Below are 27,936 nucleotides of genomic sequence, written 5' to 3' on the forward strand. Positions count from 1 at the left end.
CAAAGGTTAATGACCGAGGAGTAAAATAGGAGGGAATAAAACTTAGGTGAACGAAGCATGAAATCGCATTTAGTTGCTTATTGACATGTAGTCAACCTGTTTTGGATAGGGGTATTCATAGTCGCAATACATTATTGTAGCATCCGTAGTGCGTTTTACTAGTAGGAGGTGGTTCCGGGTATAGCATTCTAGCTTATAGCTTATAGCTTATACCGTACAATTTTCGATGCTTATCTAACGTTTCCGCCATCGCTATTCGATGACCAATTCTATAAGTCTACATATCCCTTATTTAAGTTGATACAGGAATCAGAAGTGAAAAATTCCAAGGTCTAATGAAAACGACTATTCCTACCGAAACGCTTCGTAAACTCGTTCAAAAAAGTCCGTTTACGACAGACATTGAACGTTTACGGTCTTGGCTTTAATTAGTGGGAGTGAACAATATCAATTCACATTCGCATGACAGTGCAGAATTTAGAGAGGCAATCCTGCTTTATTTATAGCAATGTAGTAATTTCGATAATAAAGACGACCGAGCGTGTAATGATGATGACGTACAGGAGGGCGAAATGATATCATGCCACACCGGTGGTGATATAAGGATATTCTGGCGTGTCATATTATAAATCGATTACTGGCAGGTTGAGCAATCAATTCTATGTCACCGCGTTACAAAACATTTGTTTATGTATGTAATATATGCAACCTCATATTATAACTTAGGAACGCATGGCGGCTTGCGGCATTTTTGATCACGCCCGAGGTTTGCTGCGTCATTTACCATGTTTAACATTTATCTGATCTTTGCTATTTGTATTCGTCGTGATAGCATATCACGATATCTGGTCAGCGTGATCAGCCTCAATTTCACCGCACAGCTGTGAATGTGCTGATCGCGAAAAAGTGTATATACTTTACAATATAAGTCACATCACTAAGACACATTGCGTAGAAATTACGATGTCGGAACAAGTTGGATGTAGGACAATCGTAAAAAGAAGCTGTGTAAGATCCTGCCCGAGTGCCCAGTGTGGAAGTGAATGGACGTTGGTGAACGATTTCAATTTCTTGTCTAAGTATATGAAGAAAATGAAAGCGGCGTTTCGTGGTTCAGTACGCTACGAAAATGAGAATTCAGCTATAAGAAGCATGGCAGACTGCATTATCACAATGTCATTGAACGTTGACCACTGTGGGTGATCGCTAATACTTTCTGCGCCTTATACACGGCCTAGCAAAACCACTGAGCCCAGAATGTAACTGACGAATATTTCAGGTAGCGCAGGTAACATTAGTGTTGTGGTCAATTTATCGCAACAAAAGAGTGGTAATTTTGCCGTCATATAACGCTGATCAACGGTCATGCAGCATATTCAAAACGCGTTGTTGTTTGTTGTGTTCATGGTGTTTGTCGACTATTATGGACTATGGTCATTTACAGCAGGCCAATTTTCATCATTATTATTCCGTAGCTGCCGACTTGTAGCACGGCCCATTTCTATGCTTTTATAAGACACCGCTTACACGTGTGAAGACAATATTGCATCCTTAACAAAGGAATTGCTCATTCAATTACACCGTACCACGTATCTCGTACAATTGTACATTGCTCAATAACTGTAGGTAGTAAAGAGAAATTTGACACATCGAGAATTTCATATTGTCCGTAAATTCAACATTTCACCTGTTTAGGGTGAAGAGCGTGAAATAGATACATGCCATTACGGCTATTCCGCATACATGCAGCATCATGGTGCTTCGGCAAAATGTAACGCGATTAGGCTCTCACGATATGCACATCGCTTCGAGAAAAAATTCAGCTCGTTCTAACGAGTTTTTACTCATACTTGTAATTTGAATACTGACCTGCCGGTTGGTTGTCGTTTGCTTCGGAGATAGAAGATAAGCTGGGAGACAGATTGCAAAAGTTAAAATAATTATTTACGACGCAAGTAGGTTTAGCTGATTAGGATATGAGACATGAGGAAATCGGGTGCTTATCCATTTAATTGTAGTTGCAACATAATCTCACTTCTGATTTATGATTTACGATAAAAAAAAGTCAAATATACTGTGAACTAATTTTATCCTACAATCAATGCAACAAAATTGAAACTAGTTTAGTTGTATTAGTGATAGTAGCCAAGTTAGTGTCAGGTTGTCTGTGGATGCATGTAGTGGACGCATGCATACCAGGTAGATATCAGGTGTCAATGTTCACTATTACTGGTTTAGTAACATAGATTTGAGTGTCAGGATGGAGCTGCAGCATGCTATTATTGTATGGTACATGGATAATATAATCACAATCAGTTCCGCAGGTAGCGAGTAGTATATGCACTATGCAGTGGCAGGATTAAATTTTTTAAGCCTTTCCTTGGTTCTATCACGAATGTCACATTTTTCAGCCATTTATGCTACAAAAATGTACTGATAGTAACTAGCAAGGCTAACCGCTTCGCTGTTCTATTAAAATTTCGTGAGACGGTCCTATAGAACTGGCGCGAACCGATTGAATCTGACCATGCTATGGTTTTACCGTTTATCTATATTCGCAGAGCAAGGACGGTCCGTGGCATTCGTGCCTTCGCAATATTACCATTTATTATCTGCCGTTTTCATCATCGCCGCGAATAATCGCAGTTTATCGATTTAAACTGGAACGCTGTTGATCAAAAAGTACCGATACGAAGAAGATATACGTAATCAATTTGCTATAAATTCGGATAAGCAATGCGAATCCATACGAGCTCGTGTAACTGGGTGTGGTCGATATAGCTGTGGTACGAGAGTCTCTCGGGTGGTACACAATTAACTTCACCGTGCCTATAAGTTTATTAATTAAAAAAACTAAGTGAATAAAGATCTGTAATTAATGTTTTGAATCCAGGTAGGGTTATAATTACTCGAGACGGACTCGAGCCGCAGTTTTCAGGTGACTCTTCATGAGTCACTGTGTGTATTGACTCGACTTGTGGTCCAGTCATTGCGCATGAATTGACCAAGTAGTAAGACTCGAGACCAATCGGACCAGAAAGTGACTTTTATCTGTTTGAATAAGCGTGTTAAGAGTAGAGATGGTCAACGTAGTTATCGTTGGTACTGAGGTAGAAGTAGAAGTAACAACAGTAATTCACACTCAAGTACAAGTAGAAGAATAGCGATTTCTGCGTAGGTAAAAAGGTAAGAATTCTAAGCCTGCCCAGTAGAAGTAGCAGTCTAAAATCGGAACCACTTTAGGAAGTAGTGCAAGTAGGCAAAAGATGCTTGAGTATATTATGAATGGGAAGGTTTCGTTTCACCCAAGTAGAGTTGTAAAAATGAGTTGCACATGACTTGAACTCCAGACAGTAATAAAGAGTATGACTTGGATTCGGGTTCTGAGACACTACATCTCTCGCGATTTTAAACGATTCCATACTAGCTCACCGCACCAAACCATGCGACCCACATAGAGAGACATTCAAACGCCGTTACATAGTATTGGAATTTATACTTTATGTGATAAAACTGAACCGTGACGGAGACCTCATTTATAGCGAAGCGACTCTAAAACATGAACGTATCATCGGGTAATCCAGACTCGTAATCGTGTAATTCAATTATCGCTGACATATCAAGCTACCCAGTTTACATTATTTGAATTGATTCTCATTTCACATCAGTCGATTACTATTTAATTGTTTTTGCGCTTATGTTACTGTGCTGGGTGCAACGGTTGACGAGATATATTATCTCACTTATGACCTCACAGGAAAACGACTAGCACAAAACGATCCCCATATCACCTGCAATCTTGTCATGGTGACTTGCAGTTTTGTTGGTAACAGTATCCATTCAGCTACCCAGTCTTTAGATAGTGACGGGAATAACACTCCGCACTGTAGCGTAACTACTTAAAAGCATTTTGTGCGATTCGATCGACACATTGCAGAGAAAAGCAGGATGGAATGTTGATACAGTAATTATAATACTGGAATATTGCAGTTCTGACAACACCCGTGCCCGAACGGTATCTTGTCGTTGTGGGGCATACTCTTCGATTTGATTCTGCTGGTCTCTCTGAGCGGATTTAGGACCATAGTACACAGTCCAGCTTACGATCCAATTTGAAATCCAAATCCTCGATTCAGCTGGTGTCAAGTTCAAATCTCGGTCGATATTCACAGCCGTATAATTTCGGATTTTCATTTATTCGTGTCACTTGAAATCCGGCAAAAATTTTCAAATCAGTTTTCAATGACTGCGCAATAGGGGTGTTCAAAAAATACTTTTAAAAAAAAATCTCATCGGCTTCGTTATCAAATCGTCAGGCTACCTAAAAAAACGTTGCACCCCAAATTTGACTCAATTCTAATCAGTAGAAGCCAAGGTCAGTCAAATTGAAAATTCAGTCATTTTTGAAATAATAGTATTTACGGTGCCAATTTGGTCACACCGACATGACCAAAAATCGTGTTCCAGGTATGCCTGAAGAGGCAGGGATGTCTTTTCGACTTGTTTTGATCTTGACAAGGGCATATGGTGGAGTATGGATGAAGACATCGCCAGTAAACGAAAAATGATATGACACGGATTAGCTGGAAATTAGTCCACTTCATTGAAATAGACACGTTAAAACGATGGTGAGATAATTTTTAAACTGAGTACTTTACACACTGAAATTAACGACCTCGAAAAGGAAACGAACTGATAATAAGCACGTAAAATACAGGTAAATATATTTCTGAAGTGATAGTCAATATCTATATTCTTTGTCGCTCCAATGTAGATTTCTTCATGATACAATTTGATATAGTATGATATTCTATCATTTGCTTTGCAGCGCTCCTATAGCACTCTCACATGCGAATTATAAGACTAGGGCATCATGACATACCTTATTCCTATCAAAAGTTATCGTCCTCTCTTCATGTCATCCTCCGCATTAAGTGAATACCATCTAATTGTATCCATATATCTTGGTAAAACACCAATGCTTTTTATTACTCTATGACAAGAGGGGGGTTATTGAAAGACCAGAAAATGACAAATGTGCCTTATAAGCTCAGTGGGTTACCATTTAGTTTCCCTGAAGCTCACAAAGTATCGAGCACATAAAAGCTCTTGTATCAACGCTTGTGTGAAGTACCAGAAATGCTTCTACAACTCATAAATACTATTCATTGGCATAGCCTATATTCTCAATTGCAATCAGCACCATTTTTAACGCCCTGGATCAGTCAATGTCAAGTAGCAAAGAAATATTCGAACACTGAGCTGCTGAGGAATAAAACTGATGTCTCTGTGGATGAGATTTTGGGTATGGCGACTTTGCAATCAGTAAAAACTTCGAATCAAGGCAGAGAGACATCGGTATGCCTTGCATAACTGGGATGGATTTCGTGAAATCGAAATTGGCCCGACAAAAAATACTGCTAAATCTGATTATCACTAGAGAAATGTATATACCCGTATTTCACCTGCTTGTCAGTTCATTTCCTTTTCGTGGTCGTTAATTTTAGTGTGTAAAGTACTCTGTTTGAAAATTATCTCACATCGTTTTAACGTGTCTATTTCAATTAAGTGGACTAATTTCCAGCTAATCCGTGTCATATCATTTTTCGTTTACTGGCGATGTCTTCATCCAGACTCCGCCATATGCCCTTGTCAAGATCAAAACAAGTGAAAAAGACATCCCTGCCTCTTCAGGCATACCTGGAACACGATTTTTGGTCGCGACCATGTGACGAAATTGGCCACCGTAAATACTATTATTTCAAAAATGACCGAAATTTCAATTTGACTGAACTCGGTTTCTGCTGGTTGGAGTTGAGTCAAATTTGGCGTGCAACGTTTTTTAGGTAACCTGACGATTTGACAACTAAGCCAATGAATATAATAAAAGCTTTTTTTGAACACCCCTACTGCGCAACTATGTTCATCGCTGTTCTCGTCGCCTGTAGCTATCCGGCTTGATGATTTTGATTGTCAAATAAACGATGCCGACCGCGCAGGTCTACGTCATAATATTGCGGTTACAATTCATTGATAACGAGTATAACGACCCATTCGACCATTGACGTGCGTGTCATCGACGAAATATGCATGATGTGATATATATGAACCGTTTTCAGGCCCGGTCCATAAGGAATCCAAGGATATCCACCACATATTTCTGCATTCCAAACAGCCTGGAGTTACCTTCTGTACTGTGTACACAATTCATAATACACATGAATAGGCCTACTTAGGCTTTCGATCGACTGTTACCATAGACAACTCAAAGTCAAAATAGAATTTAGAACGACACCTTTACGCTCCGTTGACACTCAATTCCGCTGAGCGAGAATTCGGAATTTTGAGGTAGAATATGTGCGTGCAAGCTGCACAGTGCACAGTGCACACGGCAGGAATGCGAGCATTTCATACCGGTGAAATAAGGTTCCTGTTAAGCCCCGAAACAACATTTTCGTCAACAAAATCTTGTATCAAGTATGCTGCATTGCAGAGCGTGGTGCGCTTTACACACTGAGTGTGAGTTTGTTGAACGAAGGTTATAATTCAAATTGCTATTCAAATCTGAGGAATTACGTTTTCGCGATGTATTGATAGCATGCGCAATGCAGGTATGCACGACGTGTTTGAAACCCTCAATGTGTTGCTGTGGTTCCGGGTTCAAGTGAAAATACGTAAAATGCATCATGTGGTTAGATCGACTCATAAATTTGCGCATTCCTCACACTGCTTTTTCCATCGAAGGATTCAGATATTATCTTTATATTTAGAAGTAAATTACGTGGTTATACGTAGCAAGCTCAGTTTCTGATTCTTTTGATAAGTGATTAAGTATGAAGTCACAAACTGCCAACCATTGGCAACAGCTGTCATCGCATAAATTCTCGAAACTTCACGTCGTCTTATAGGGAAGTGCCATGCATTTTATTACTCTGATTTTGATATGTTCTGGTTTTCGGTAGGCTCGAGTTGATACTGCGTTTTGTTTTGATCTCCACTATTATTCGTAAGTTAACCCCAGTAGTGAAGTACGATTTTGCTCGATGATGAACAGGTCTCTTTGAGTACTTATATCATCAAGTTTAGAAGTATATTATCAAGCAACACGTAGAACGGTACAGATTCGGTACTTCATCAGATATACGAGTACTCTACATTCTACTGTGTCAGAAAGGCCATTCTAACGTATATTGTGGACGTTGTGATATTGTGATTCGCCTTACTCAAGCAACGAGGGTCTTTATTAAGATGTACAGGCCGAAATATTTTTTTCTGCATCAAGTGAGATTAAATATCAGTAAGAGTTTGTTTACATACAAGTAGTTTACGTAGAAATTATGACTCCGTCCTACCAAATAATTTTAAAGATGATATAAACCTGTCTTACCACGTCAGCGTAAGACACCTGAAGTATTCAGCGCAGGGAACGGGTGAACGGGCCACCATTCTCTGGGTTATATCTTTACAATACCAAAGAAGCAATAACTTTTTCCAGTACAAACAGATCACCTTGCCTATATGAGTTTATGCCGTGCCTTGTTCCGGTGAGATATTTGACTACTGGATCTTATTCAGGCATTCGCCAATAGCGGGATGAGAGTAATTAGCACACAAGCCTCTGTGGGATGAGGATACTTTTTTGCCGTTCTATTGCGTTCAATGTCGGTGGTAAAACTGCTTCTCGATCGGGGTGAAATGGGAGTTGGTTAACATTCGATCCATTCAGATATCGACTCAACTTCCATGATGGGAAAATTATCGCATCACTTGCATAGCATATGTTAACAGTTAACACCCATACCATGCCATAACTTGCGAGTTGCTTTCTTTACCGCCTCCAGCCATCGTTATCAATTATTATTGAGGAAGTACAGTCCGATCACGAGAATATGAATTATTGACGGTCATACCTTGGGAAAGGCTCAAAATCATTGGGATAACTACGTACGCTTTCCATATACTTCCCTGTTGCCGTTACAGGTGAAATCGACAGGTTTTACGAATAGGAATATCAAATGCGATGGTTTAGGCCGCTGTGGCGACGAATAATTATGACTTCAATGTTTAGATCTTTACATCTTGAATGTATGCTATTTCATTGTTTACTACACCCGCGTTTATCTTTTCAGTTGTATTACTATAAGCTGTGTAATACATAAACTCAACTGTAGAATGAAGATCGTCGTTGTCTTGGCGGTAAGTAATAAGTATGTTTTATTTACTGACAAAATGAAATCAAGGCTGACGAAATATGAAGATGTTGCTTTCCAAATTCTTTTTTAATCTGACGTATAGATGATGTAATGATATGTACTCTAAATCCAGTTCATTCTAATTTCGGTCGTGGAATATAATAACCATTACATTCGCAGTGTCTCTCGAAATGGAAAACGTCCGAATCTAAATCCGATGCGATTCCGAGTCCAGAAACGTCAAGTTCTGTTTTCCTACGTTCTATAAGACATCCATGCTCGCTCAATGCTCATTGCTCCTTCATCAAGTTGTTTTTACATAATCTTCTATAAGCTTACATATTGTTATGTGGGATGTGTAACTAAAGAGGCTATGTCTGCCAGACCAATATAAGTGCCTCAACTGCCGCATCCATTTCAATCCAGCCACATAAAATGTGAACGTATATGTAAATGAGTTATGTCTGAACCCTGATGAGCAATTGGGCTATATATACGCTTTCCTAACTGGGCTTTAATCTTGTCTTGACAAGATAGCGTAATGGTGAAGCGTCCGGCTTCTTGATCGGTAGGGCGTGGGTTCGATCCCCCAAGGTCAGACTAAAGACCCGATTAGTAACACTATGGGATCCATAACGTCCCCTCTTGGTTCATGCATTACTGGGATAACAGGGAGGGTTGGTGCAAGACTTAGAAAGCCGTACAAGGCTATATCTGCATCTTCATTGTGCAGCTGCATATTCGCAATGCACATGAACATCATGCACTCATGGTATGCATGTACATTGTGCACAGATTGTGTGCATGTATATCATGAGTCGGTGTATATGCCGCAATAACATCAATTTTCGTCAAATTCAATTGCTTTTCCAGCTGCTGAGCGCAGTCGACATCGTGCGAGGACATCTATCGCTGACTTTCCCACCCGCGCGGAAGTTTGCAATGGATTTTCTGGACAATGTGCGCACAAGTCCGCCTTGCGGAGGGATGTCCTACGGTACGCGGGTATACGAATAAGGGCGTATTGCTATCGAGTTGGACAACTAGGAAATTACCCGGTTTTCCAAATTCGATTAGAATTAGAATTATAGCTATAGAAAGTTTTTTTCCAAATTTGAGCAGAATTGGAATTATAGCTACACAGTTTTTTCTGAAGTATATTAGTATTAGAATTACTGAATTCTTGAGAACCTGGGCATTCAATCAATCCGTTAATACCAAATCATAGCTTATTCGAATAAGCATGAGAATAGAAAATGCCTATACGGCAAGTTCGTCTCGTTTCGCACTCCACCAGTTCCCCTGCGTCATTTACAGGAAAACTAGAAATTAGATTATAACTAAAGTTACGGCAAAAAATCATTTCACAAATTAGATTCGAATTAGATTACTTCCATTTCGCTCTAATTAGTCTAATGAGATCGCTAGAATTATATGTTGTTGTCGAAGTCTGATTTCGTGTGTTCGCATTCGCATTGCCTTTGACTAATACGCTGTTAGTCATTCCCATTCCCTAACTTCGAATGCCAATTCTGTCACAAGCTGTGTGCTCATTCATATATTTTCGGTTGTGATGTGTGACAGTGTCAGTAATGAGTATATAGAATGTATAACATTTGACTATTTATCACAATCGTCCTTTGATAGTGTATACTGCATATGATTATGAATAAATAGTTAATCAGCGTTAGATTTGCCTTCGAATATTATTGGATCAGATCAATAACAACTTTAATGTAATAATTATTGTGCCATAGTAATAGCACTGTTTCTTAACCTATTTAGCGATCGTACCCCTTGTGTTTTCAACAGGATTTCTCGTACCTCATGTCCATTTTCAACACAATTTCTGATGGTACCTATATTAAAATCAGAAAGCCCATTCACATAAAATCGAGCGTTGCGCGAAGAAAATTTTCCAGTTAAATAAATTGACCCAGAAAATATTCCACAGCATATGTGCCTAATTAGAGAATGCATCTCGTACCCCGAAGGGGTCTACGGACCCCTTTTCAAGAACCCCTGGGATAGAAATGTCCAATTGCCGAACAATTCATTAGTGTTACAGCTGTGGAGCGTACCACTACCGTACTTGCCACCGATAATAACATGGATAAAGAGAACATACAACACCCAGGATGTAGCCAAATATACGTCACCGGGGCCACAGAATGCCAAAGGTTTTCTTACTGACCTGATTAGATAGCTATGTATATACCCTACACAACGCAAGCTACGACCTTTTGAATTATTACTATTCCCCATGGCAGTTTCGTCGATTGTTGTGTCTGTATGATTACGAATTCACCGTTCCGAGTCAGAAGTCCGTCTCTGATTTTAACGACATTTGACCCGACTCAACTCGAGTCATTTTTATTTCATCACCCAGTCAATCCAAAATCGAGTAATTTTACGAAAGGTCGCATCAAACCAAATCATAATTTTCAGTCACGAATCATCAACGGGTCATGTTTTATCATCAGGAATTAGAAACGTGACGTAATAGTTGATCTTCTACCGCATGGTAGCTTTTAAAAGTGATGTGATAGTGAAGTATGTTAAGATTTCAGGTTTTTGTAGTAGTTTTAAAGTGAACTTTAAGTTCTGAAATCTGAAAAATATATATGACACTTGAATATATTGTCAAATACTTGAAATTCCAAAATGCTGTCGCGGGCTGCGCAAAATCTTCCCGCGGGCCGCGTGTTTGAGACCTCTGGTATACACCCTACCCTAAACTATATATTGCATATTCATGCTTTTCATAATACCAAAACTTTGTTACGTGGAAATTCGATGAGCATTATTACCGTTGGGTGATTTTCTTTCCAGATGGCAGCAAAACAACATTAAAGACTGGGGTGACAATCACTTTTACGTGGAAAGGTGTCTACCCGCACAGCGTGAGTATAGTATTGCCATTTGTACACACTTACATACTATTATAATCTCTTGACTGATCATTCGCAACGGCTCTTACAGGGTGGAATAAGATTCGAGCTATTGAATATGACTACCAATGAGGTTATCGCCAATTTGTCAGGAGATGATTATTTGTACACCAACGATTCAACGTAAGTTCCTTGCAACGGTTGAAAAGATACAAGTTTGAGTCTGTATAATGAGTTTTCGATCTATAGTCCATCCTTAAGATTACCGGACCACGACTGACCTATCGATCTCGCTTCCCATGACATGCCGCCCTATTTCTTGTCGATTTCTTTTTTTATACTATCTTCTTCACTTTCATTGAGTGTGCAATGTGCATGCCTCCTCTTTACATCGCCTAGGCCAAGGTGGGTGTATGATTCCATAGACTACTCCTAGTCGCTTCGACATCTTCCTGTCTTTTCATTGTATCGCATTTTTTTGTGGTGTATTGAACTGATAAAATTGCTAATAAACCAATGTTGATGATGATAATAGTGGTTAGCATTAAACGTGCAGGTTAGATAGTATAGTTGTAGTTCGCCAAGAAACAAAATGCTCACTACCGAACTAGATTCATTACAAAGAAAACGGGATAAGACGAATGCAAAAAAACTGACTGCGACTTGTCACCTGGCTTGTGTAAAATATGGATTCCGAAGTGGTTTGGTTATTATATCTATCAACCCGTCTATACTTCGTAGGCTGCCTCGGACTTTGCTAACATTGACTTGTAATCACTAATCATGAATAACCTGCCACCGGCCGTTGCCTAGCAAACCAATGTCACGGAATGTCGTTATCACTTTACGTACAAGTTGTGGAATAATTATTTCATAGTAGCAAGCATTGGCCTACCCTAGGATTAAACTAGACTTATTTCCTTGTGACATTGCGATCATTTCTCACCTGTGTCATCTTGCCCGTGTCGTCAATCAATACCCTGGCTTATTTTTCAGAATGCGACGCCATGAAATGACGATAGGTGCCGAACATGCGTGTGATCACTGTATATTACGTTTGATACGGCAAGCGGGGGAGTGGACAGCTAACGTACCGGGCGGTTATCTATTTTGGAGTTGTGCAGATGTATCTATAGTCAGTACCGGTAAGCTATCTTTGTACTACGGTTAGAATCGTTGATGTCATGTTACTGGAATCACTATGACTGGCTATCAAATCAAATATTTGGCTGGCCTGTAAGGAAGGAGAAAGTGTACCAATCAAAATTATATAGTTCTAGATACAGGCGGATGTTATGATGGACAATGTCTTAATGGAGGAAGCTGTTCAAATGGAGGTTGCAATTGTACAAAAACCTACGCAGGGGACAGGTTAGTTCTGATCCATAGAGAGCGAAAGAGCGAAATTTGTGTCATGCGCGCCAATGGTACAGCCTAGTCGTCAGGGCATGGTATGGTATGGTATGGAACGAGAATTTTCCATACTCCATACTTGCCTTACTCTCTCCATACCATACTTGCAATTTTCCATACCATACCAACATTGTTCCATACCATACTTGATACATATTCCATACTTTCAAATACTTCAATATCATAAGTAGAGTACCTTTTCTAGCACCTATATTATTGATATTTCGGATGTCGTTATTGCTTAAACTAGCCATGATGCGAATCTTACTCCTGGTAATAGTTTCACAGAGTCTGTTTTGGTGAGGTTTAGTTCACATTGGGGAGGTGCCGTGTACCTTTACTCTGTCTACAGCAGTGGTTCTCAACCGAGGGTCCGCGGACCCCTGGGGGTCCGTGAAGCATTTTCAGGGGGTCCGCGAAGCCTCTAAATTTGTAAAATGATTGACAACCTAATTTTTATTTTTTAATTAAGAAAAGCATGAGCCTTTTTCGCTTCATAATAACTAAAACTTTTGGAATCACATCATTGAAATGGTCGTCTGAGATGAAATATCCGACTGTGCAAACTCATTTTAATTGTCAAATTGCGAATAGCCTGCTGATGCAAACATATTGCTGTTTAGAGATGTTTTGTTGGGCCTTGTGAAAAAATGAAATGTCGGAGATAGCAAGGTCAAGCATAGGCAAACATTTCGGATTTGGAGTTGTCAGTCTCAGTAAATTAGTGAACAGTCGTTTAAAATAGAAATTCCTGAATTTGTTTTCCGCATCTGTCTCAATGAAGGAATTGAAACTTCGCCACGAAACCCATTTTCTCCTCTGATATACCACTAAATAACTTCAATATGAGATGCTAGATAGAAATGACTGTAGGCTGGACGTGAAATGTTCATTAAAAACTCACACCAAATTCTACCATCGGAAGCGTTACGCGTTACTATTACATTCGCCACCAATGCATCGTTGTGGAAATGGATTTTCGGCACTCATTCATATCAAGTCGAAGACGCGGATTTTCAAGACAATAAATACAGCTGGAAAATTCCCTTCGAACTAATAAAAATATACCCAATTTCTACATATAGTGTGTTGTTATTTTCGTCAAAAGTCATTTTGAGGCTGTTTATCACTAGTCTACATTTACTATTTGCACAAGACAGTTGACGGTTGCACGATAATTGAGCCAATTTTGAGCGAAAATTAGAGGGGGTCCGCGGGGTCCGTGACGGCCCAAAAGGAATCCGCGAAGACAAAAGGTTGAGAACCACTGGTCTACAGCCTCCGCGAGCAAATTGAGATAGTCAGGAGATTTTTACCTAGGACCGTCCATAAAAGGGACTGGCAACATACGGCCCGCAACGACATTTTGTCTGGCCCGCGGACAATCTCCCGTCTTTCATGATAATATGGCCCGCGGCCCCAGTCAGCCGAGATTCCCCACTACTTGCCTAAACGCCAAACTTTAGTGACCGCATGGTATTATATAGGTCTGCGCACTGCGCAGCGTGCGAGAGTGGAGCTTACCGATAAGTTCTTCGAAGCGAGAAGACTTGCATTATCGGCATTTACGGTGTACTCAACCCTAATGAATTGATATCTTGGTAAATTTTGGGTAAAGGGGCTTATCAAACGCTTTGAAATCTTAATTAAGGACTTCACTGTGAGTTAGTTGATCAGCGAGAAGCAGACATGGCGGCGCCTGTATGACAATGCTGTTCTCAAATCCACATTGTATTTTCATTATCGACGAGAAATGGCTTTGAAGTGACATTGCTGTCGATAAAATACATTCAATAAATACGATTTATTCCTTGTATATATGGGCGAATAATTTATCCATTCAGCAAATGCGGCCCGCCAGGTACTTAATTTTCCTATATCCGGCCCACCGACTAGAGAAGTTGCACGCCCCTGCTCCATAAGAATATCATTGCATTTCCGGTACATTGGCATGAGGCACATGCAAGTTTGAAGTCAATACTTTACATATAATTTATAATATAGGCGCGCCCATAAAATATCCCTGCTGCAGGCGATCAATACTGCAGCGATCTGCGTGATAATAATAGTACAGTATTTGGTTGGGGTTAGTGGCGAGAATTTCTAACTAAATCTACCCCATTCCCTGATCTATAATCCTAATGCGAGAGCGTTTGAAATATCACCAATAAGATATCTCGGTATGTAAATAGTATAAATGTGCGGATAATGTTTCAGAAGAAATGTAATTATCAATCACATTGAGCATTAAGTACGTTGCATCATGATTGCTTGTAAGTTCTCGTCACTGAAGGAATGAGGTAGTTGGAGTTGCCAACATTACCAATTATTGCGTCACATGATAGACTATGCTCGGAGACGTCGTGTCTAGACCAGTGATTCCCAACCGCGGCCCCTAGGGCCGCATGCGGCCCCCAGCTAGCCTTTCTGCGGCCCCCACAAAAATATTGAGAAATCGATTTATGAAAAAAAATATATTTATAAAATACTCTTGCTTGGCTTGGAGTCTGGAGTTTTCAATTAGGATTGCAGGAAAGTTGTGAGTAGACTGCTAAGATTACGACACTGCTGTTTCAATGCAATTTTCCCCAGAACTTTCCAGTTGAACGAGCAGTACCTATAGATATAGGTATTGACAGGACCGTAACTGCCACACCCCAAGTCCCCCAATTGGGGGAACGAGCTCGAAGGGGGCCCAAAATTATTTAGTGAATTAGCATGAATTATAGAGTATTTTATGAAATTTTATGCAACTTTTTCAAATTTTTTTCGCGCTGGTCGCGATTTCAAGTTTCCAAGTACCTGCATTATTGGATACTCTTCCACCAAGATAAAATACGCAAGATTTATAGAAGTGGGCATATTGGCGTTGGCCATTACCGCGTCACGACGCACGAAGACATATAAAGTTTTAGGCCATATAACATGCGACTCCAAGAAGTGTGCCAGAACGATCGACAGCGAAAAAACCTTGGCCGAAAAGGACTGCCCTTACGCTGACCGGAAACTTCGTGATGTATATACAAAATACATATGGGTATAATTGACCATAGGCGCTTAAATGACTAGCGCCGAATATTTCTGTCTTGGTAATCTGAACCTCACGAGACAAATAGGCTACCAGGGAAGAACTATATGCCAGTGAAGAACAACCAATTTGAAATCGTGTGCATCTTTTAGTTTAGTACGTTTGGGCGATTCTATGTTTTTTGATATAGCAGACTGGAGGTCACGAAATAACATCATGTAACGAAGTCGTACCAACGGGTCCGCCCGTCCGAATATGTTTAATTATTATTTACGGGCCCTACAGTTTCCACGACACCTCACTCAGCTCTACCGGTAAATCTAATTACGTGAGCAGAGAGGACAAGTAATTGATAGCAATATATATGCAATTCCCGATCTTATTGACCTATTTTATTTTGAATTATCGAAAATTTTTGCGCTCCACGCTGGCTCACTATACAGTGATCCTGATTTCGTGGCAGAAGCGAACAATGGGACGGGGGGTCGGTTTATCACCCTATGGGAGCTCAAGACCTAAGTGTTTTGAGGGGCCTGACGAAGTGCTGTTTCGTTCCTGCCAACGGGTATACGCCCGAAGACGTTTAATTATTATTGAGTGGTCCTACCTTTTCAAACACAACCCACTCGGCTCAACCGGTGAATCTGACTACGTGAGGAGAGAGAGGATAAAAATTGATACCAAAATATCTTCAATTCCCGATTATATTGACCGATTCAATCATGCATTATAGAATTTTTTTGCGCTTCGCGCGGTTAGAGAAGTTGCCTAAAACGGACACCTGATTTAGATGATAAATAGCGGTAAACAGCCATCTAGCCTGAGGGGGCCAAGAGCAACGTTTGGGGAGGGGGTGGCTGACGAAGTGCTGTTACGGCCCTGGGTATTGATAACTAATTTACGGATAGATGTGCAACAAGTGACTCACGATTAAATACGCCGAGATGCTTACTGCTTAGCCGGCAAAAACAGCATAATTGGTAGTCCTATAGCTCGCGACCCAAGCGTCCGAATAATTTGATATGACGGTGTTTATCGAAAGGAGGTGTCGCACTGATTCCAAAAATACGAATTGAAATCTCGCCAGGGCAATAAAACTACTCCGAAATAGCCAGCAAAGGTTGATTGTTCTGAACAACGGGAGCGCGGCAACACAATGGCCAATGGCGTCAAGCGAATGATCGGAACAATGCGAATTTTCATATTTTGGTGACTATTTTGGGTTCCTTTCATTGCCCTGGTATTCGTGCGGCCCCGAACGTACTCTGAAATTCTAAATTTGGCCCTGCCACCGAAAAAGGTTGGGAACCACTGGTCTAGACTCAACAGAATATCGGATCAACATTACTGTTGTCATTATTACATCACAAAATCATGCCATTCCAAGTGCTCCTAAAACCGTCGCACAAGCGTGTATTTGATCCTACCTACACAGCGTTCAATAGTTCACGTTCACACATAACAAAAGCAATCGTATTCCGTGAACAGCGAACAACGTACGCTTCATGAAGCTTGCACAGATCACGATAAAATGTATAAAACACCAAAGTATGGAAGTATGGAAATGTCATTCCATACCATAGATTAAAATCTTCCATTCCATACCATACTTGCATTGTTCCATATTCCATACCAAAATATCGATCCATACCATACCATACTTCCATACCATACCATACCATACCATGCCCTGCTAGTCGTTCTTCTCTGTGGTATTCACGCCGCGGTCATTCTGATATTTACCATCTCAGGTGTCAGTACAAGAACGATTGTGACGACGACACAGATTGCAACAACAACGGCGTTTGTACCGACATACAATCCACATACTATCCCACAAAAGTATGTTTTTGCCGCGGAGGAAAGATGGGAAGACTCTGTGACAGAGGTTGGCGCATATTAATTAACCTGATCAATGGAACGGAACGGGATAATTTGTTGACCATTTACTTTATGAATACCGATGCAAAGTTCACCAACCGTGGGCTGTTTTATTTGAATTCGTGTTAATGCAAATTCACTGTTACACATCATCGCGTGTAGTGAATTCTAAAAGCGGTTGTCAAATGCCATTTAAAAATCATGTTCTCTACGGCCGAAACTTATATGTAATTAGAAGTATTTCAGCTATTTCCGTGCCATTGCTTATATCCGATGTACATAGGACTACGCATACCCGATTGTGATTATATTTGCGATGCCTCAGTGATATCTTTGCATTCCTTGTTATCCCCCTCATTGCAACGGTGTCCTATTGACAGATTCCCCCGTGGAAAACGCCGTCAAAACCACCGATGAGTTGAAGGAATATTATCATTCGCAACTGTACGGCGACCCGGCCTACGAGTGAGTGCATTGGGGACTCCATATTACCGCCTGTACCCCCATCTTATATGGTTTTTTTGTCTTTAGTTTATACTGGAAAGTGCTGGGATCTGAAATCGAATTTGTTATCCAAGTCAAAACCAACAATTGGGTGGGTCTAGGATGGAGACCGAATTCTGTGACGGGAGAATGCAGAGTAAGTCTCTTTACGAAAAAATTAGCATAGAGTTGCGAGGCATATGCCGATATCCGCATGTCCCAATAAATTCATCTTTAGTAGTGTTAAAAGATTCTCTGCTATGAATGACACACTCTAGCGAAAAACTATGTCACAAAAGCTGTAACAGGCAGGCCCCGTACAACCCAAAAATATGCTGCACCTAAACACAACTTACTACCCCCACTGGAGTAAATATCCATATGAATTGGTCATTGATATATTTGGCTCAAAATCACTAACAAACAGTGATGCGGAAATAAACTTTCGTGCCATAAAGTGCGGCTAACCTGAATTGCACTGTACGGCACAGTGGGAACCGGTAGAAGACACGATTTTAGATTACGTTGCATTGGTGTCTACTGATTTGCAGTGGCGGCTCGTCCTATAGGGCAACTGGGGCATTGTCCCACCTAAAATTCTGTTCAATAACAATTTAACCATTTATAGACGCACAGCAATCAGTATATACCGAGATCACGGCGAAACCCGCATTATTCTTGTGCTTTCGCTAACAAATGCCCATACATAGCTAAGTCTCTGCGAAAATCGAATTCTCTTCTGTGTTTTCGCTTTGTGAATGCCTAGCCGGGGCTTGCCCCGGTAGCGCTCATAACAAGCTTTCACTATCTATTCTCTCAAAGCCGCGCACAATAAAGAAACGGTGATTTACTCTCTCCTATTCGTAAAATGGCCGAGCAAGTGGGGCAACTATGCCTGTCGCCCTTAAGGTGTGATGTAACAATCGTATCTATATCTGAACTCGGTTACCGTGATATACGTTGACTCGACCTTTGCTGGTATATGTCGATTTTGACGGTGTTTCGCACCATGATAATTCTTGAAACTTGGTACGATATGTCGTGAAGGTAGTATTTAGCACTGCTCCAAGTTTCAGGCTTGCTACTCAAAGATAAGGGAGGTAATTTCGTTTCCGAAGTTCAGTGTGTGCTGATCTATCATGTACATTGTACAGCAAATAGATTTTACTCAAAAGCCGGTATTGGTCTCCATTGATTTTGACGATGTTCCATACCGAGATCGGTCATGATATTTGGCACAGTAAGTCTTAATGTTGGTATCGACCGCTGTAATAAGTTTTAAGTTTGTCACTGAACTATGTGGGTGGTAATGTCGTTTCCAAAGTCGAGTGAGAGCTGACTCTTCATTTATCGCTAACAGATTTACGCAAAAGCCGTTATTGGTCTCTATTGATTTTAACGATGTTCCATACCTAGATCTGTCATGAGCTTTTGCACGGTATGTCTTGATTTTAGTATCGAACGCGGTGCCAAGTCTTAAAGTTGACGCTCAATGATTGAGGCAGTTATTTCGTTTTCGAGGTCGAGTATGGTAGAGATGCGAGCTGATCTGATACTTAGCCTACCTACATCATTGCGGATCTCACGGAAAAGCCGGTGTCTCTCTGTGCTAATCTAGTCTGCGTTCCATAACGAGATCGGTGATGATATTTCCAATGGTATATCTCGATGATCGCATGAAACAGCTAACTAAGATTCTCGGTTTGCATTCAAATATTCACATAATTTTATGTTCGCCAATGTGCATTTCACTGTGAAATTGTGGCCTTCAAACCATTTGCTTACAATCCCCTGTCAAATGCGATAGCTATTTCATTTTCGATGTCGGCTAACAGCTGATCATTCGATCAGCCTATTCCTCGATCTATTTTACTCAAAGTTCGGTGTTCGTCTGTTTGAATTGATTTTGACAGTGTACCATGCCGGAATGGGTTATGAGATTGCGAATGCTACTTCTCGATGATTTCATGTAACAGTATGCTAAGTTTACGGCTTTCATTCATGTATTTATTGATTAATATATTTTCCAACGGCGATTTGGCAGCAGACAGTAAGCCGTATGTGTTGCGTCACAATCTCCAGTTTCAAGGCCAAAATGTACTATGTTGTTCCGAGACCGAAGTTCCGAGGCTGCTGTCCTTAGTTCTTCAAAGACCATTCAAATTGATGTTCTGGATTCAATATGACAGGCCCAATCTATGAGATAACAATTGCGTATGTGTCCGAAGTCGTTGACCTTTGCAGTTAGCGCAATCTCTCGAGTTCTAGTCATTGGAATTAGTCTGGTCAAGTCAAGTGCGAACATGAATCGTATTGAATCTTTGCTCCGTACGTAGGCTAGTTTACGCAGTTGCCTTTAGAGCGAAAATTAAAGGTCTAGAAGACTACTCCTTGTCGCTTCGACATCTTCCTGTCTTTTCATTGTGTCGCATTTTTGTGGTGTATTGAACTGATAAAATTGCCAATAAACCAATGATGATGATGATAGAAATTGTCCAGTCCATTGATCCAATCGTACGCCGGGTACCTCCGCTTTGGTTGCCTATCACCTGGTCGTAACTCGTAACCACCAGCTCAGTGGTCGTAACACACCAGGATCGTGTACGAAACACTTTCGGACGGCCTATCGATTTGCGTAATCTCTAACTCTACCATGAAATCATAACGCATGCTACTAAGGATGACCTGATAATTGATTCGTGGCATAGGGACGATTCTTAGTTCACGTACATTATGTAAAATAATCCTTTGATTAAAAAAAAAATGAATAAAACATTTGTTACCACACTTCAAGTCACGGCTCACCGGCAAACCTCTCGCGGCACCTACGTTAAAATCACTGTTGTCGGGAAATTCATGTGACCATCATATTAAAGTTACTTTTTTACGTTGGAAAACGCCATTTTGACGTCATGTTGATAAAAGTCGCTCGCAGCCCTTGCCCCACCACCCGATATTGTCACGAGCCGCCACTGCTGATTTGTGAATACACTATTCTTCATTGCGATGACGTGGTATATACTCTTTCTATATATAACTTTATTCAAACCTTGATATTACTATTATTTGCTGCAAATAGCTACGTTTTAACGTACACATTTTAATATGATCCATCAACTAGTATCTTGTATAATGTCTCTATGTCAACTATTTATTACAGAATTTCCCGGTGAACACTGCTGTTAATAACGACGGTGCGGCTCCGGAATCGAATCCGGAAAGTAACCCCGAAACTACCCCGACTCCGGAAGCCCCTTGTACGTATCATACTTTCTTAAAATATGCTGTAATGCCAAATTTAGGCTTGATAACGGATTCTGCACCAGGAAAGATATTTGTTATTTTAAAAGCAATGCATGATCAATTTTTGCCAATAATAATTATAGCCTTGAACATCGTGAATATCATGAAAACTTCAAATATTGAAAATAAATAATAATACTGGTGGAATGGATATATGTTAAAGAGCAAATGTCCCCGTTACCTAGCACATGCTAGTATTAGAAAAGTGATATGGCACCGATTTAACACTTTATCAAATAATACACCGCCAATTAAATAAAATATTTGTTACTACCGACTGTTGTTATCCAGGCAGGCCATACTGCAGGTAGTATCATGACATAAGGTAATGTAGATATAAACAACCAAATATGGCACTGCATGGATAGAAACCAGTATATTGTATCCCGACATGATTTGTGTAATATTCTACCTAATTTCAGCCCGCAGGCGCCGCGCACTTGAATTCAGAATGATGGATACCGTCGCCAGAAGAGTAAAAAGACAGGCCGAGGTATGTACGCTTTCATAGAGTTCGTATACTGACCTGACAGCCCTACTTACCGCATTCTGTCGTACATGAAGGTCAACATCTTGAAAGATCTGTGCCTCGCTGGAAATGTTTCAGAAGCCCTCGATTGGGCCACCAGAAACTACAACGCAGATGCTTGTGAGTAATTGCATATAGGCAGAAGTGATCACTGATCAGTAACGGAGTGCTCCCGCTTTTTCCGAGTAGTCAAGTAGGTGCTGAAATCTGGCACATCTTACTCAAGTGATTATGTTCTTAGATTCTACTTCTACTTCTATACTTCAACAGTTTCAAGCAAAACTATTTCCTTTTAACGCTGAGCATTGTGAAGTAGAATATTGTTTTGGAATAAGTTTGTATCGCTTTTATCATTATCATAAGAAGCGAGCGAAACAGCGCCTATGCATTGTCGTGAAATTACGAAAATAGCGGCCTACGATTAACTGCTCAAGGTATGCGACCACGCGACCAAATCTTTTTGAAATGACTTACTTGGGTACTTTCAGACCCTCAATTTTAAATTTCCACTTGAAGTAGCCTTGAAATGTATTCAGAATTGCCACTTTAACTTTAACTTAGTAGACAATTTAGGCTACTACAGGCTACTTGAGTAGCAATGATTACTATATTGAATACCTTGACATATAGGCGTCGCAAACACTATTTATAGCCTTAACCTCTCACTTCCATTTCGCAGCATCTTCTGTTCCGGAGCCTGAGCCAGAACATCCTCCCGCGCCCGAGGGAGAATCACCCGCACCAGAATCGCACCCGGAAGGCGAGGGGACCCCGAAGCCAGAGGGCGAAGGGACACCGGTCCCCGAGGGGGAAGGGGAACCGACCCCCGAGGGTGAAGGGGAACCGACCCCCGAAGGAGAAGGGGAACCAGAACCGGAGGGTTCGAGTCCTCAATTTCACGCCATGGACTGTCAAGATATTATAATTAGTGAGTTCATATTCACATTCATAATAATTAGGGGTTCCATTATTCCCCGCTCTTGACCAGAGTTGAAAAACTAGTTTCCAAATCACATTAGAATTTAAATTATATCTCTATAGCGATTTTAAAATAGATCATAATCTTAATCTAACTCGCAACTCGCAAGAACCTGGAAATTGAATTAAGTTCTTAATTAGACATCTAGAATTGTGACACTCGATCTCACCATGTTTGTTTGTTTTATTCATGGTGTTTGTCGACTACTATGGTTATTTACACCAGGCCTTCATTCCTCATTATTTTCCGTAACTGCCGACTTATAGCACGGCCCACCTCTAGGCTATTTGTAAGACGCTTACGCGGATGAGGAGGCGAGGTGGAGCCGAGGTATCGGAATTCTGAAGTCGACCTCGGTCGGACTCGAACCCGCACTCATTGGTGTTGCAGCCGCGGATTATACCACTGCGCTATCCCGCCACTATCTCAACATGTGATCCGCGTCGGAAGATAGGGAATCACAAAGAAGAATATTGGTCTGGTGTAAATGACCATTGTGTCGAAAAGCACCACGAAAACTAACTACAAAAACATCTAGATATATAAAGTTTTCCAAGTCTGCTCATAACATACAATGTACAATGCGGTACACAACACACAACGCGATGTAATGACCAGATAGGAAGATGTCGAAACTGCCAATTCAACATTCGACTCGGCCTACTGGAATTGATAGTGGTAATGCCCGATGTATAACATCACACTTCAGTCAGACCGCCTGCCGAAAGCTCCTTATAGGACCAGCGGAGTCTTAACCGGGCACTGGCATATTCGCACGAAACCCAATCATACGGGACACTGCTCTTGCCCGTTGCGGTTTTGAGGCTAACCGACTACTCCAAACGCTTCCATCCATCAACACTCAACACTCAACAGTTGCCGCGAACGAAGACGGCCATCGCATTCTCGACAGCTACACCCGCGATCGATCCACGCCGATGCCGGATTCCTTCTTTGGCGGTAGCGACGATCTCACTGCGGCCGTGGCTGCTCGCGTTGACGGCGTTCTACATGCCGTTTTCAGGAGGTGGGTGTCCGCATCATTATGTCGCGTACTGCGTTTATTAAGGGTAGAGGCGGTCAATAACGATGTATAGTACCTATACACTACTTACCCATGCGGTGAAGTTTTTGTATTAAACTCCCATTTCTACTTAACATTTATTTAGACAAGACTACTTTCTTTGTCGGCATTGGAGACAGCAGTTTTGGGGTAGGATTTGTTCGATTTTATGAGTGAAATTCCCATATCTCAACTGGAAGAAATAACACGTTAACCGAATTTATTTTCGACAATTGCACTCCGCAATTTCAAAAGTATAGTCACCTTTGATTTGTCGCGACCAAATCTATGTATTGAAACGACTTCATTTTCTACTTCTGCTTGAAGCTGTTTTGACATGCCATTTTGAGATGTCACTTCTACTTCAGTATCAACGATGACAACTTTGACCCGTTCTGGCAAGCACTACCTCGATGGCACAGACAAAAATGAACTCTCGTCCTTTCTTCCCTTCTTCCTTCCACTCTGATATATCATCTATTTTTAAATTGAGAATTTTGTACGCAGAAAAACGATAGCTACCGAGTCTACCGACCACATCATCAAAGACGAGCCGAGCACAGTGATTTGGGCCAGGGGCCAGAACCCGGTCCGTGTATATCACCGACCGTTTACCGGAATGGAAACGTGTCAGGCGTCGAACTACGATTTTTACAAGTAAGAATTATACGTTATTTCCGCAGTCCGTGCGCTGAATGTACCGAGTGCATATTCTACGAAATGTAAGTAAATCTATGTGAGATAACAGGATGCAATTTTAGACTGAACGAAGTGAAGTATCACGGCACCAAAGATTCGCAAAGGGGGTCGAGGACATTGAACTTTTTCCGTAAGTATTATAAAGTATGGACACGCTGGCCAGCAGGTATCGATACTAACTATGGATACAAATACATCGTTTTTGACTTTTCAATCCCATTCCTATTGATATTGTACATCCAGTTTATGCAAACTTTTCCAACTCATAATTGGTATAATTGTTATAAAAAGGTATTATTCGACTCATTTTGCTTGCTATACCGGTTCCCGTCCGTACACAAACATATATATATATATATATATCGCAACTGGTGGAACGAACATATTAAAAGCGATTAAGCTTTCCCGCTCTATAGTTACCATTCTATGTTCGGTCTCGCAATGTCACCAACTTTTCCCTGACTTAGCCGCTCTGTAGAAAGCCTGAACCAGCGCGGCGTGTTTCCCTATTGTGTGTCACCTCACTTACGAATTCCTCTCATTTAGAAAACCCGGACGGAAGCACATCCGCAGAAACCGGTGAACATCGCGCGCAGTGTACCGGCGATCAGTGCAATTATGTCGCGACGTGGTCCCACGACAAAGAGCAAAGCTCCGTTACTTTCACAATCACCGCGAGAGTGTCCGTAGGTCAATGGGTGGCAATTGGGTTCTCCGACAATGACAGGATGGTGAGTTGTCATGGTGGTGTCTATGCATGTAAGTAATGTTGCCCATCATCACAATATCAGGAGCATAATATATTGGTATTTTATCGCCAATAAACACGAGCTACAGCGATGATCTGTGGCTAAGAACATTTTCCATTCTGGAATACTAATGCCTTTTTTATAGTTCCACTGTGCATTCAAATGGTTGAAATTGTGGAATATTTAGTTTCTATCCTGCTTTCTATATAGATTCTATGCTACTTCAGCAGTTTTTGAAGTAATACCTTTTACGTTTCAGTTCTATCTTTACCAATAGAAAGTTATTAGTCACTGCAACCGGATAACAGAATGTAATTATGAAAATGCATCTGCAGCGTAATCTGCCATTACGCGATGATTGCAAATATATATCTTTAAATTTAAATCTCGCTCTTCAAATTATACCCAATTGATTACTTTCACACCTCTTCATCTACATGTACTTGATGTAGATTTCATGCCTCTTGGAAGTCACTTCTTGTATATGTTGTAACTAGCGTTCGGCATTGCGTCTCGAACACTCTAATTTGAGTCGATTGTTGCATCGAACCAATTCGATATGGATTTTTAGGACGGTACCGGGAACACAATATTTTGATCACTTTTAAAGATATTATTCCACAACACTTTTTGGGTTATAGATGTGAGGTTAGACTAGTCTTGTAAATTTAAAGGTGCGCATAACGTTGTTAACTTTTTGAAAGCGGTTCACGGTTGAAAAGGGGGTTGGAAAACACTGCGTTTTTTTTGTTTTTTGTTTAAGTCGTCTTTGATCCTTACTACGAGCATATGTAACGTTTTCTATTCGATATGCAGGTTGAAACCGACGCACTGATTGCCTGGATGGACTCTGCCAATTCCCAGCCAACCGTGTCCGACCGTTACATCACAGCTTATGATACTGCCGGTGTTTCTCCCACTGACGACACGCAAGACGCACGCGTCAACCAAGGAAGCTACTCAAACGGAATGATGACTGTCTCGTTCACGAGACCCGTCGATACTTCGGTTGGTTTTAGTATAAACTACAACTAAACTAAAACTAAAACTAAACTAGCAAATGCTACAAGAGTCGTAAAGACTAGTAGGGCACAAACGAAACATAACACTACTATATCTTGGTTTCTTTTACAGGATTCGAAAGATTTAGCTTTGAACGAGTGCCGTTTCTTACTTTTCGCTTGGGGCGGCAGTGCTGCTAACGGTGACCTGGCATATCACGGTTCCGGTAATAAAGAGAGCAGCACTTCGAAAATATGTATAGGTAAGAGTAGAATGACAATGCTGCACCAATTGAACTGCATCTACGAAAGGATGTATACATCATTAGTAACTCAGTAAGTCTACTTTTCCGGGGGACTGAGGATTGTACTACTTTCTCTAGTAGTTTTGTTTGTATACTAATTATACTTTAACAGTTTCAATGCAGAAATACTATTTTTTCGTATCTAGTTTTGTCACGTGAAAAGTAATTTTTGATGGACTTTAAACAGTTTTTGAGAGAATCAATCATGGATATCTAGAAGTTCTAGATATCCCTGGAATCGATCAACAGATGAGCCTATAGCCCCGGGTATACCTATAGGCAAGGGGTCAAGAACTCAAAATGGGTAAAGGGCCACGTGCAGCGGGCCCCAATATTGCAATGTCGAAGCAAAAAACGCCGTACGCGCTAGTAAAGGTTTTACTCGAACTCGGGCGGTAGAGATATTTCCTCACTACATTAAAAATAACGTGAACAAAAATCTAGAAAAGCAGATATTATAATGATCACTCGGTTTACATTTTGTATTAGGAGTCGCACCCGATGTCTGGCAATGCGTAGCAGAACCTAAGGAATCAATATTGGTTCAGAGTTGCCGAGGGTTATTCTAAGATCGTTTGCAAACAATCATCTGTATGTGACGAGCGAAGTTTGTAATTTCGTTGAGATTCGGAAAATATTGCGCTACCTAATGAAACATTTCCTGTGATAACACTTCTATTCACGAATAGTTACTGAGTATTTGTTTGTCTCTCCTTGCGTAAAGCTGACGTCCACATCTGCTTTAAGGTTAGATTTGGCTACATAAATTTGTAAACTTTAAGCATCACATCTATTAATGGCGAGTCCATTGGCCAGAATGTCATACATATTTTCCGCTTTTTTCAGCATCAGCATCCGGACGAGCCATCATGTCCAACTTCTTGTCGTGGTCGTGGACGATTTGCGTGGTTCTGATAGGACAATTTACAAGATAAAATACTGGGCAATGTGATTCTACAATGCGGTTAGGAATGGAGGGCAGCGATTCGAATTGATGCCATATTCGATATACGGAGACAAGAAATATGAAAGCTATACCCTGCTGGATTCAGACTTTTGCATCCTTCTTTTATATCTTGATGGTTGTTTAAAATCATATACCTCGTATTGTGCAGCTAATATTCCACGGTCATAGCAGTTTTCTTCTAATATCCATATCCACATCACCTTAACTTCATTCAAAGCGGATTCCGAATGCCAAATGCGTGGCGGGCATCAATCAGCGAACAGGCTGGCTTGCGGAATAGATTTTGAATGTCAGTATGGCGACCAGGCCATGTGTCTCCAGCCTAATAACGACGATGCGGTACTAATCAAGAGGCACAATATAGGCAATATGGTCAGCTGCATGCAGTCGCGGTATTGCATTTGGTAAATATACTTTTAATCTGACGAAAACGTGGTCAAGTGGATTACGAGT

At 40.8% G+C, this 27,936-nt stretch overlaps 2 protein-coding genes across 3 annotated transcripts in view; both read left to right on the forward strand.

Annotated features, from left to right (window-relative positions):
• LOC145452182 (uncharacterized) overlaps positions 1-27,936 on the forward strand; it is a 377,577-nt gene that overhangs the window by 22,964 nt on the left and 326,677 nt on the right. The gene's annotated exons all lie outside the window — the stretch shown is intronic.
• LOC145451755 (uncharacterized) lies at positions 768-27,914 on the forward strand. 2 transcript variants are annotated; one of them, XM_080329992.1, is made up of 20 exons: positions 768-8,196; positions 9,066-9,189; positions 11,025-11,095; positions 11,175-11,266; positions 12,080-12,228; positions 12,364-12,454; positions 17,276-17,412; positions 17,786-17,870; positions 17,937-18,045; positions 21,049-21,145; positions 21,614-21,684; positions 21,756-21,840; positions 22,400-22,648; positions 23,576-23,726; positions 24,270-24,419; positions 24,524-24,591; positions 25,008-25,192; positions 26,027-26,218; positions 26,345-26,474; positions 27,363-27,914. In XM_080329992.1, the coding sequence occupies exons 1-20, from the start codon at positions 8,173-8,175 to the stop codon at positions 27,449-27,451; spliced, it is 2,349 nt and encodes a 782-aa protein (XP_080186118.1). In that variant the 5' UTR covers positions 768-8,172; the 3' UTR covers positions 27,452-27,914. The 2 variants fall into 2 exon arrangements, with proteins under 2 accessions (XP_080186118.1, XP_080186117.1); XM_080329991.1 differs by having other exon boundaries at positions 771-8,196; positions 12,358-12,454.

Source organism: Botryllus schlosseri, chromosome 12 (genome assembly GCF_051294905.1).
Source record: "Botryllus schlosseri isolate E-star chromosome 12, Bs_hap1, whole genome shotgun sequence".
NCBI lineage: Eukaryota > Metazoa > Chordata > Ascidiacea > Stolidobranchia > Styelidae > Botryllus > Botryllus schlosseri.

Excerpts from the sequence above, each read along its gene's own strand:
- LOC145451755 (XM_080329991.1), top strand. The coding sequence starts at position 8,173 with ATGAAGATCGTCGTTGTCTTGGCG. Across the intron at positions 12,455-17,275 it reads AAAACCTACGCAGGGGACAG|GTGTCAGTACAAGAACGATT; the intron begins GTTAGTTCTGAT and ends TTACCATCTCAG. Across the intron at positions 24,420-24,523 it reads TCGAACTACGATTTTTACAA|ACTGAACGAAGTGAAGTATC; the intron begins GTAAGAATTATA and ends ATGCAATTTTAG.